The sequence below is a fragment of the Lepidochelys kempii genome, chromosome 2 (assembly GCF_965140265.1).
Source record: "Lepidochelys kempii isolate rLepKem1 chromosome 2, rLepKem1.hap2, whole genome shotgun sequence".
Lineage (NCBI taxonomy): Eukaryota > Metazoa > Chordata > Testudines > Cheloniidae > Lepidochelys > Lepidochelys kempii.
Genome location: NC_133257.1, coordinates 57,801,506 through 57,813,682, shown reverse-complemented (window position 1 = coordinate 57,813,682; position 12,177 = coordinate 57,801,506). Strand labels below are relative to the sequence as shown.

Below are 12,177 nucleotides of genomic sequence, written 5' to 3'. Positions count from 1 at the left end.
TCCTGATGCTTAAATCTACCCTGGGGCAAACTGGCCCTTAAAATCTACTCCAGCCAAATACGGTGTATTGGGCAAGAAGATGAACAAGAAGGATGCAGCATTATATGTGTGGGGAGATCAGTGTAGAAAGTCTTTGTGAACAAACTGGAGGCTAAACAGGGATCCGAAGGAATAGAGGTCATGGTTCTTATTACACAGGAAATGAGAAACTGTCCCAAGCAGAGGAGGCTATATGTCAGAAGTTGTGAAACAGAATGGTAGAAAAGAGAAAGGGGTCTTTTCCCACACATCTGGCAACTATGCACAATGTTCTTTAAGGATGTTATAAAGAACGAGTGTCTATGGATTCAGTCTTCAAATCCTCAATCAAAACTCTCATTGAGTTTGGACTCAATAAGGACTTCCAGACTGAACCTTTACCCTGACATTCACCTAGCGCAGAAAGTCAGTAAAAAGACCCTATGTACCACTTTTGTGCCAAACAAGTGCTGCATTAAGTGGTTCGGCCCTTGAGCAGGCCTTCTGCATTGGGAGTTCATGGTATTCTGAATGCATATCTCTTCAAGGTCAATGGAGAAATTTCAAGCTGAGTCCTTTAAAAAAAACAACAATGATTTTGGGAAAAGTGGAACTTGAAAGGTCAGGAATTTAAATAATATCATCAAGGAAAGAGATCATGAGTAGCAGAGAGAAGCTATTCAGTAATTGCACACACTGTCAAAGTCTCATCAGATGTGCTAATTGTAATTGTAATGTGGGTTTGATCAAATTTATGTTGTTCTGTTAAATTATTTTCCTCCCCTTCACTGTGTTTAGACTGCCCCAGGAGTCTGAAGTCAGCGATCATGTTAGAGAGGTGAACTTTCAAAAGGGAAACTTTAGGAAAGGATGTGCTGCTACAACTGTGTTGTCAAAGTCCCATCACAAATAATGGTTTGTAGGCACAGTAACACCGCAGCAGCATGGCATACATATTGTGAGAGCTCATGGCACGGATGAAATCAACTCGGGTCATCTCTGTATTTCATATGGGGTCAAATTCTGCTCTGACTGTTTTGTTGTACACTGGTGTGGGGGAGCATCCTTGAACCATCCCACAGGATGATTCATAGGGTTGAGAGACAAAACAATTGGGAATGCTCCTTTCTGTCAGCACCAGGTGCCAACAGCAGCATCTGTACATGCTGTGCCAAGAGCTGGGCCATGCGTATAAACCAGCTGATCATGCTCCCATGGAGCATATCTGAGCATTCCACCCAATATTCAGTGGGGCCCTAATGGCTTGATCCAAAACCTGTTGACATCAATGTTTTCCATTGATTTCAGTGGGCTTTGGATCAAGCCCAGGATGCATATATCTTCCCTACCGTTGGGCAGATGCCTTAGGGAGAGAGACTCCCTGCACCCTAATACACCTTCACAAGACATTTGCTCATAATATAGAAGTTTTTAATAATGCTTCCAAAGCATAATGGGATACTGGTGTTTGCTTTTCTTCTTTTCCTGACGAAAACATTTAGGAGCCCATAGGTCCACACTTGTACCTGCATTCACATTAGCTGCAAGCAAACATTGTAGGCTGTAAATTATTATACTTGGTACAAATATAATTGTATATAGCTTTAATGCTTGTGAAAGCCAGGCTGACAGCGCTGGCAACTGAAGTTCTGTCCACAGAGGAGTACAGGGAGGGCAGTGAAGTACAGATTTGCCAAACCCTCCCCCAGGGGTGCATCAACTCCCTCCCAGAGGATAAAAGGGTAGATTTGGTTTCTGTGCCCATTCGGTCCTTTCTCTCTGTGCCCAAAAAGATGCCAAATGTGATGGTTGTATGTGTGATGCAGACAAAAAATGTGTAACTGGAACTCAAATCAAAGGGGATAATACAGCTAATCTCGTTTTATCTAATTGCAAATTTAAACTAATTTAAGCTGATTTCCTATACTGACTGATTCAGTTCAGCTCTGGATTTTCTCTTGACACAGAGGCTGCATTTCAGTTTGGATCTAGTGTGTCCTTTCCACCACTTCATGCAATAATTTGGTTTTAATGAGAGTGACCTCAGAAGTAATTTTATAAAAAGGGTTGTTGCAGAGTGAGAGGAATGCAAGAATGCCTATTACATTATGCCTTTATGTTCCTCCTTTCTTTTTGTACCCCCTATGTAATGATCTTCAGATTTTGTATAATAAAAAAACAACGTTTTTCTATGTCACTGTAATAATGGTCAATGAGTTCGAGTAAATTAGATGCTTAGGAACAAAGCCAGTTTTTAATGGCAGTTTAATATTGGAGATCTATCAAATTTCCTACAGATTGCTGCTAATTCTTGCCATAAGAATATTGAAGCTTCAGTATCTACAGAATCCCACTAAGGGTCTGATACTGCACTTTTGACATCAGTGGGAGTTTTACTATTTACTTCAATAGAAGCACGATCAGGGTTTAAGTATTGGTCTACAGAGAAAAAATTTCTGTGCACACATTACTTCAGAAACATTAGGCTAGCAGAAAATATTTAAAACACAGAATGAGATTTTATTTTTGTAGCCGTAGCTAAATAGTATCAGTTGCCATTAACACTTTATCGATGGATGATATTCATTTTTAACACAGAAAGAAAAAATTAAGTAAACTATTTCTTGTCTTGAATTATAGTTCAACTGCCATGCTGTTTCAAATGTCTTTTGTGCTGCTGTTCTAAACTACTCAGCGAGAGAGTAGGTTTTCCAAGAGTGAAATGTGGCGTAAGAAAGAACCAAAGCAAATTTCAAGAATAATGAGGTTTGTGTGTGAAAACTTGCATATGTGCCTGTAATGCGTGTGGGTATGTTAAATGAATAAGCCTTTTAAAAGGATAAAATGTACGGTAAATGTATGTCTCTATTCATAGGTTCCTCTGTTTTTTATGGCACCTACTCATTTAATGCTAAACATGACACCTTATTATGTAGGTTGGTTACTTGATCTCCTAATTAATCACAAAATTCTGGCCAAGTGGCCCGGCCGTATCTCAGATATTTCCCTCAGTAATCCTAAATTCTGTGCAGCCACTCCAACACTAAATAGTATGAGGCAAGGAGCCTGGAGGAGGAGACACGTAAGCTTAGCTGCAGCTTGGCTCTGAACCTCTAGGGCATTGTTTCTCAAAGGGCTCGGCTGTTCCCCCTCTCACTTTCACTCGTCTCCATCAGGCCTGGTCTACACTTAAAAGTTTTGCCTCATAGTATGTTGGATAAGGGTATAAAAAAATCACACCCCTACCCAACATAGCAGAAGCTCTAGTATAGGTGCAGTTATGCCAGCAAAAAATACATTTTGCCGGTAAAGCATATTTTATTCAGGCTGTTGGTATAAGGTATATCGGCAAAAGAACTGCTGCTGGTATAAGCTGTATCTCCACTGGGAGGGTATAGCTATACTGGCAAACCCTTTCTTGTGTAGACAGTTGCTGCTGTTACTATTGCTCCCCTGCCAGGCTTTGCCTAATGACTTGTAAAATCTAATTAATTGCAATACAGGGAGTCCTCGGACTTACGACACAATTCGTTCCTTAGAATTGCATCATAAGTTGAAACGTTGTAAGCCCAAACCGCTTTTCCCAAAGGAATCAATGGTATGAAGGGGGGATTGATTCCTGCACCAAGACTTGGTAGACTATTTTCACAATAACCCAGATATTTGTACTAAATGAATTATAGATGACTAATGCTGCAACATCAATGTATTTACTGGACACTGTATTTTGTAAACAGCATTCAAAGAAACATAAAAACTCAACAAGCTATCCTGCTGCCTCAAAGCCAATCAGAAGTGACCACTTCCAGCTCCATACCAGTATAACACAACCAGGAAGTGATTTCACAGGAACTTTATACAAATCTAGCATCATAAGAGCAAAACAAGCATCGTAAGGGCAAAATGGGCAGTCAATTGAAAAGCGTCATAAGTGGCGTCCAATGTAAGTCGGGTGTCATAAGTCCGAGGACACCCTGTAATTAAAACATACCATGTGGAATGATGCACAGTTTTAATTACACTGCAAAGTCCCAATGAAATAAAAACTTTAAATTCTTGCATGCAAAGTACTCCACTTAGGAAGGAACAATCAATTGGGATACAAAATGGGAAATGACTGCCTAGGAAGGAGTACTGCGGAAAGGGATCTGGGGGTCATAGTGTATTGCAAGCTAAATATGAGTCAACAGTATAACGCTGTTGCAAAAAAAGCAAACATCATTCTGGGATGTATTATCAGGATTCTTGTAAGCAAGAAGTAATTCTTCGCTCTACTCCAAGCTCATTAGGCCTCAAATGGAGTATTGTGGCCCGTTCTGGGCACCACATTTCAGGAAAGATGTAGGGAAATTGGAGAAAGTCCAGAGAAGAGCAACAAAAATGATTAAAGGTCTAGAAAACATGATTGATGAGGGAAGATTGAAAAAATTGGGTTTGTTTAGTCTGGAGAAGAGGAGACTGAGAGGGGACATGATAACTGTTTTCAAGTACATAAAAGGTTGTTACAAGGAGGAGAGAGGTAAATTGTTCTTGTTAACCCCTGAGGATAAGACAAGAAGCAATGGGCTTAAATTGTAGCTAGGGCGGTTTAGGTTGGACGTTAGGAAAAAATTCCTAACTGGCAGGGTGGCTAAGCACTCAAATAAATTGCCTAGGGAAGTTGTGGAATCTCCGTCATTGTAGATTATTAAGAGTAGGTTAGACAAACACCTGTCACGGACATTCTAGATAGTACTTAGTCCTGCCATGAGTGCAGGGGGCTGGAGTAGATGACCTCACAAGGTCCCTTCCAGTCCTACAATTCTATGATTTTATGATTATAGAAAACCAAAATTATTTCCTTTGCACTAAACATCCTTCAAAAATATGAACAGGTATATAGCTGACAACTATAATTCTACCATATTGCAAATCTGCCTTTCCATGTGCATTTTCAACTCTTACTGAAACACCTGGTGAACACAGGATTTGCATGTTACCAGCAACGGGCACCAAAAATAAATGACTCAGAGATAACAGGGAGCATCACCTTGATTCACTAAGTTGCACTCTCTTCTCTGGACAAGAAGGTCATGTGTCCAGGTCCTAGAAAAGGGTTTTTTCTTGTATGTAATGCTAACACTGCAGTGCAGTGTTATAAGTGGGGTGACCAGATGTCCCTATTTTATAGGGACAGTCACGATATTTGGGGCTTTTTCTTATATAGGCTCCTATTAACCCCAACTCCCTGTCCTGATTTTTACCCCTATACCCCTGTACTTCAGAGTCACCCATTCCTCAGATGAGATCTTCCCCTCTCTAGTCCTACTGCACGTTTTGAAAAGTGCATGAAATAACCCCTGTATCCTGGCCAGCATCCCCTAACTAAAGCCAAGTCTGATGACAAATTAGACAAATGCTGCTTTCATGATTGTATTACCTCAATAGAACTCTGCCCTGTACTACTGGCTATTTCATATATTACTCTTTATATTCTGTATTACATTACATTCTGTATTGCAATATGAAGTCTGATTATGTATTTATTTTTCCTTCACATTTTTTAAATAAAATTATAGTGTTATTAAATATTTTATAGAACCCAAGGATGTGCAAGCTACAACAATGTTATTCTAGGATGCTGAGGTATGTGCAATACCCCAGGCTTTATGTAGGCTTCAAACCTTTACACAGTGAAACCTGATATTCTAACATAGCTGGAGCATGTCTCACAGTTGAGTGAGGAGTGCTTGCACTGCAATATGATTTGCTTGGGAATCCATTCCTTTGATAACTGACCTCAGGCCATGAAGGATTTCAGTTCCAGGATCACTTATTGGTACCTGGCTATGCAATGTTATCCCTTCCACGTTCTCTTGCCATCCTGTAGCAGTTTGCTAATGTTCACTTTTTTTCCCTGAGTCGGTAGTGGGATGACTTTCTATTGAGAAAAGGCCCTTAGCAATGCCCTAAATAGAGGTGTAATGACACATACAGCCCAGATTAATTAGAGCATAGCTTCTTTCCTCCCTCTGCTTGGACTGTGGGTCGAAGGAAGATGAAAAGAGATGGTTCAGGATTCATTGAGCACAAGTAGATGGCTCTTATTGCCCTAATATAAATGGTTCTCCTCAGAAGGAAGAGGGTTGACAGGAAAGACTTTGGAGAGAAGCATACCTGTCTGGGTTACTCCAAAGCATGTGTGATGGGTTCTACTTTGTATGTTTATTCTACATTATTCTGAGTTGAAAAAAAATGGGGATTATGTCTGGGAATGACTCTCAGACCTCTGTGACCTTTTTTGTTTGTGTTTAGAGAGCTGAGTCTGCTATAAGTTAGAGCCCAACTTGAAAAGAGTGATGTACCTCTCAAAGTATGAGCTAGCCCAAGCCAATGGCCCCCTACCTCTTATTTCTATTGGGGTCAGTGAGTTAGCTGTCATATGTAGGACAGATTTGTATATTGCTATATTGCACTCCACATTTTTTTGTATATTAGAGCACTTCTGGCTGCCTTATTGAGTCTTTGGAAGAACACCAAACATCAAAAGATGGTTTTAAATGAACCATTTCTGAGAAATGAGAACAAATGCTCTTTGACTGAGCATCAATTAAAGAGTAAAGTAGAAAATAATTAACATTAGTACTTCTAATGGAAACCTTGAGTTACTTACGGCTTTTTTAAAAAAAATATGCTTTTCCAAATAAAATACTTCTATAGATTTGTTTCTCATAACTGTTAAACGTTCATAAATAATTTCAAGGCTGCCCATATTCCTTTATCTTACAAATAATTGAACTAAATGCTAGAACCATTAAATTCTGTAATATATTCTGTTCTTTTATCATAATGCTAGCTATCTGAAGGGAAATGACCAGATATTCCTGACAAAATGAATGCTACAAGACATTGAAATGCCTGTTTCCCGTTAAAATTAATGGCAAAATGTTTCTCCTTAGACTGAGGTCAAGGCATTTTTTGTAAAAGATGACAATCCGTGGAACTTGTTCTATACAGTGATCTGTGAGAACCTGATTTTGTTTGCCTTCAGACTACTGTATAAGGTTTTACTTCTCAACCAAGCTTTTGCCTAATCAAAGGGCCATTTCCTTCATTCTTTAAGTGCACCCAAACTGTCATAGGCCTCACAGTGGTGCAGGATCAGGCTCTTAAGGCATTTCTTTTTCTTTCCTTGTTTAGACTTTTCTAGTTTAAAACTTGATGTTTGATTGTATATGTGATGAAATGAGAGATGTGTGCACTATGACTTATTAAATTAACTAAACTGAATGATTAATTTCAGAACATGTTAATCAGTTTAATAGAGTGCTTTGTGGGGTGAGGAGGCCTAGTGTTTGCCATCCTTAGTGCCATCCTCTCTGTGAGTAGGATTTGCAGTCCAGTCCTTCTCTTAATCAGAGGTGCACTGAGGTGGCAGGAGGTCTATGTCCCTCCTGTAACAGGGGTCATTGGCAGCGGAGCTTGGACCCACCCATTCAACCAGGCTCTGACCCATGACCCTAGGAGGGTCAACTGTGTCTGACCCCTGAAGGTGTCTTCTGAGTTACCCTCCGTGGGTCACTTCCTCCCGTCTGCCTTTCTCCTCCAGTCTGATATGAGGCAAAAAGAAAAGGCAACCAAAACCATCAGCCACAACCAGGCTCAACACATAGTCTTTCTCCCTCTGGAAGGCTTCTCTGGCATCCTTGTCAAGAACCTCCATGGAAAGTCTGTCCTCCTCCCCAGTCTCCCTCCTTCTGAGCTGGGTTGCTCCCTTTTCAACTCTTTCTTCAGTTGGAGCATGCGCTGCAGGTCTGGAGAGGTGGGGCTATCTGGGCCCAGTACAGCCCTTTAACACCTTCAAGCCCAGTGTGGGGTCATACACCCCATCACAATCAGCCATTCAGTTTCTCACCAATGAGTAAGGTTTAAAATAATTACATTTAATGCTGAATGCTAAAAGATGAATGTTTAATGTAATTACAGAAACTGTGGCATTTTGTATTCTTTGCCTGTAGAGTTCATTTGAATTAATGAATATCACCAACCCTTTTATTTTAAAATTGTAGGCCAAATCATGCTTACCTTACTCATAAGTAGACCCTCTGGAGTCAGTAAGAGAAGCAGTATTTGACTTGGTGTGGGTAAATCTAGAGTTTTTCTTTGTGAAAATCAAATAAAAGAAAGGGGAAAAAAAGAAAAGAAAAATTTTAGATAATTTTGACTTTATTTGGAGCACTTAACACATTTTTAAAAGAATACAAACAACCACTAACAAATACCTTTACTTTTAGCATCCAGGATGGTTTGCTAACCAGAGTCTTGTTTATTTTGTTTTACAGATTTTGGCCATTGTATCCATTCTGTTCATCGTTCTGTCAACCATTGCTTTGTCTCTCAACACACTACCTGAGCTTCAAGAAACAGATGAATTTGGACAACCAAATGACAACCCCCAGTTAGCACATGTTGAAGCTGTGTGTATTGCTTGGTTTACTATGGAGTACCTTCTGCGTTTCCTGTCCTCACCAAATAAGTGGAAGTTCTTCAAAGGTCCATTAAATGTGATTGATTTACTGGCCATTTTGCCATATTATGTCACCATTTTCCTCACAGAGTCCAACAAAAGTGTGCTGCAGTTCCAAAACGTCAGGCGTGTGGTTCAGATATTTCGTATTATGAGGATACTAAGGATCCTTAAACTTGCCAGGCATTCAACAGGCCTTCAGTCTTTAGGTTTCACTCTCAGGCGGAGTTACAATGAATTGGGTTTGTTGATATTATTTTTAGCAATGGGAATAATGATCTTTTCCAGCCTTGTGTTTTTTGCTGAAAAGGATGAAGATGCTACGAAGTTTACCAGTATCCCTGCATCCTTTTGGTGGGCTACCATCACTATGACCACTGTAGGATATGGTGACATTTATCCTAAGACTCTACTCGGAAAAATAGTTGGAGGACTGTGTTGCATTGCTGGAGTGCTGGTAATCGCCCTGCCCATACCAATCATTGTGAATAACTTCTCTGAGTTTTACAAGGAGCAAAAACGGCAGGAAAAGGCCATTAAAAGAAGAGAGGCCCTTGAGCGAGCTAAAAGAAATGGAAGCATTGTCTCCATGAACCTGAAAGATGCTTTTGCACGCAGTATGGAACTCATTGACGTAGCAGTGGACACAGGAAAGCCTGGCAATCCAGCCAGTTCAAAGGATACACCTGATGATAACCACCTATCTCCGAGCAGGTGGAAGTGGGCCAGAAGGACAATGTCTGAAACAAGTTCAAATAAGTCTTTTGAGAACAAATATCAGGAAGTTAGTCAGCAGGGCTCCCATGAGCAATTGAATAATGCTGCTGCTGCTGCGTCCAGCCCACAACACCTGAGTGCTCAAAAACTAGAGATGTTATATAATGAAATTACTAAAACTCAGTCTCAGCTTAATCTTAATGCTGGCTACCAAGATCAGCCAGCAAAACCACCTGAGTATGAGGAAGAAATAGAAATGGAAGAGGTCACTGGGCAGAGAGATCAGCTGCCAGCTGGACATACAGATGTAATAACAGACATGAGAAGCACATCTAGTATTGATAGCTTCACCAGTTGTGCAACTGACTTCACAGAAACAGAAAGGTCACCCCTTCCTCCTTACCTTGGCTCTCACCTGCAAATGAGATTCCCGAGTGACTCTGTTAATCTAGAGGACAACCAACGAACAAAGAGTTCTCCATTTGTATCACTCACAAGAGAGAAAACGTTTGCCCCTAGAGATGTCACTTTTGACTATAAGCCAATTGACACTGCTGCAAACAACGATGGTTGTGGCTCCCAAACTGTCCTGTATGGTCACTTGCGTTTTGACAGTGCCATGGAAAGCCCCAAAAGTTCTCTAAAAGGTAACAATCCATTAAAACCTAGATCCCTTAAAGTTAACTTCAAGGAAAACAGAGGCAGTGCTCCACAAACTCCACCAAGCACTGTGAGGCCATTGCCAGTAACAGCAGGAGCGGACTTTACACAGTCTACATCTCAGCATATTAGCACCATTCTTTTAGAAGAGAATTCACCCCAAGGTGAAAGACCCGTCATGCTGGGTGCTGATGCCTCGATGCTTTGCCAGGGACCTCCTAAAAGATCATCCCCTCTGTTTCCCAAACAAAAGCTTTTCACTTTCCCTTCGAAGGAGAAGAGAAGCTTTACTGAAATAGACACTGAAGAAGAAGAAGACTTCATGGAGATCACTGGTGTAAAACACGAAAAGCAGCAGGATATCAAAACAAATTGCTTTGGGGACAAACACAGTGATGGCACCCATTTAACAGACGAGCCAAGAGTCAGCTCTTCTTCACCCAAAAGCATGGGCCACAACTGTACTCAAGACATTTACCATGCTGGGAGTGAAGTAAAGAAGGGCAGTAACCAAGAAAGTTACAAAATGGAAAACCATTTATTTGCCCCAGAAATTCATTCAAATCCAGGAGAACCTGGTTATTGTCCCACACGTGAAACCAGCATGTGACTAGTCACAAAAGCAATAAAAAAAACTCTTCTTAAAACCACAGTTAGCAATGCCTGTGAACTAAAACATGGAAGCCTCAAAACAAAAACAAAAAAAAGTGCATAAAATTGTTATTTTTGCATGGCATGAAGAGTTGTTTAGTTTACGTATTGTTTAAGTAAAGAGTTCCAAGACTGCTTTTTGTAACAAACAAACAAAAGGGGAGAAAAAAATGACTCAAGAACAGTGAGTAAAATAAAGAGACCTCTATTAGGAGCCAGTGTTCTGCAAAGTCTGACATTTTGATCCTTTCACTTTATGATTGTAGACAGATTTTAAACTCTGAACTTTTTTTTTCTCTTGGTTACAAGGAGTTTTAGAATTTGCACATGAAAGGATTAAAAGTCAATGCATGCATTCATAATGATGTGAAACAAGGTGCTTTGAGCTTGCAAATTAATATATTTGTAAATAGTTTGGGGTCGGGGGGAGAGCTACTGTTTTCAAGGATCTGTGGACATCAAGTTTCCTGGGACACAGGTACTTCCTTCACAGCACATTGCCTGGAGGATTTGTACAGACTTATGTTGCAAAATTGCAACTTCTGCTTAAAGCATCTCACATATCTTGCTTTCTGTTAAAAAGCTCATGAGTATATCTGTTTATTTAAGGGACTACAGTATTTTTAGTTGATCTGTGCTGTAAATCATTTTTTATTTGCACAAACTTTGTTGTTGCATTTGTAATTTAAATGAAGGATTCTTGAGAAAAAGTAAAGATTTAATGACCAGAATTGAAGCATTTGATATTTTATATAAGCACTGCCAGAATTTCCTAATTTATAACAATGCCCCATCATCAAATAAGAATACAAACCATACAATTATTGCCGTTGCAATAAATAGGGCTAAATGGCCATCAAGAATGAAACAGTTTATATCCAAGGATTTCTCACTCTCAAAACAATTCTTTTCAATTCTTATTTTTGCTGAAGAATTTTTGTATTTCTTTTGTTTTATTTGATGATCTCCTGAGGGCCCTTTTTTAGCATTTTCCCCCTTTAACTTACAATTCTCTTTTCTCTTTAACTATGGTGCCCATGTTCCAGCTGGAGGTCAGAGGAGCAGTTATCTTGAAGGCTGTTGCCATTGCCACTCCATGGATCAACAGAAAAAAAGCATTTAATTAAAGGAAAAATATCAGCCACTCCATTCCCCCCAATGCCAAAGCATCTTTATTTTTAGGGTGTACTTGAGCTCTGTCTCAGCCTTGGAAAAAAAAGATGCTGAACCCAAACCTAGCTTATAATGCACCCATGAAGCTCCTGCATGAATGAAGCTATTCATTTTTTCTTATCAAGTACCAATATTACACGTACTAAAGAGCCAATAAATCTTTGTAAATACATGCTTCATCTAGTAGATTTTTTCAGTTCATAAATCCCCATATGTCTGATGAATAAGCAGATTCACAATAATGTAAACTAGCCAATATTTTTCCTTGTGAAAAACAAATAATTTTATTTTGATATTTTCCTCTGATTACTTCAGAAATATAGAGCCTGATTCCCTTCTTACTGACAGTGGTCTTGCTATGGTGTGGGCCAGCTCCTTACCTGAGATGAAGGATTTTCCAGTGGTTAGGAAGGTAGCCTTGTACTTGAGAGACCCAGGTTCAATACCTTGTT

At 39.8% G+C, this 12,177-nt stretch overlaps 1 protein-coding gene across 1 annotated transcript in view; it reads left to right on the top strand.

Annotated features, from left to right (window-relative positions):
- KCNB2 (potassium voltage-gated channel subfamily B member 2) overlaps nucleotides 1–11,156 on the top strand; it is a 296,218-nt gene extending 285,062 nt beyond the window's left edge. The window contains exon 3 of the mRNA XM_073330851.1: nucleotides 8,340–11,156. Within this exon, the coding sequence (XP_073186952.1) occupies nucleotides 8,340–10,511 (2,172 nt within the window). The 3' untranslated portion in view covers nucleotides 10,512–11,156. The remainder of the gene's footprint in view (nucleotides 1–8,339) is intronic.
- Nucleotides 11,157–12,177: the final 1,021 nt, after the last annotated feature.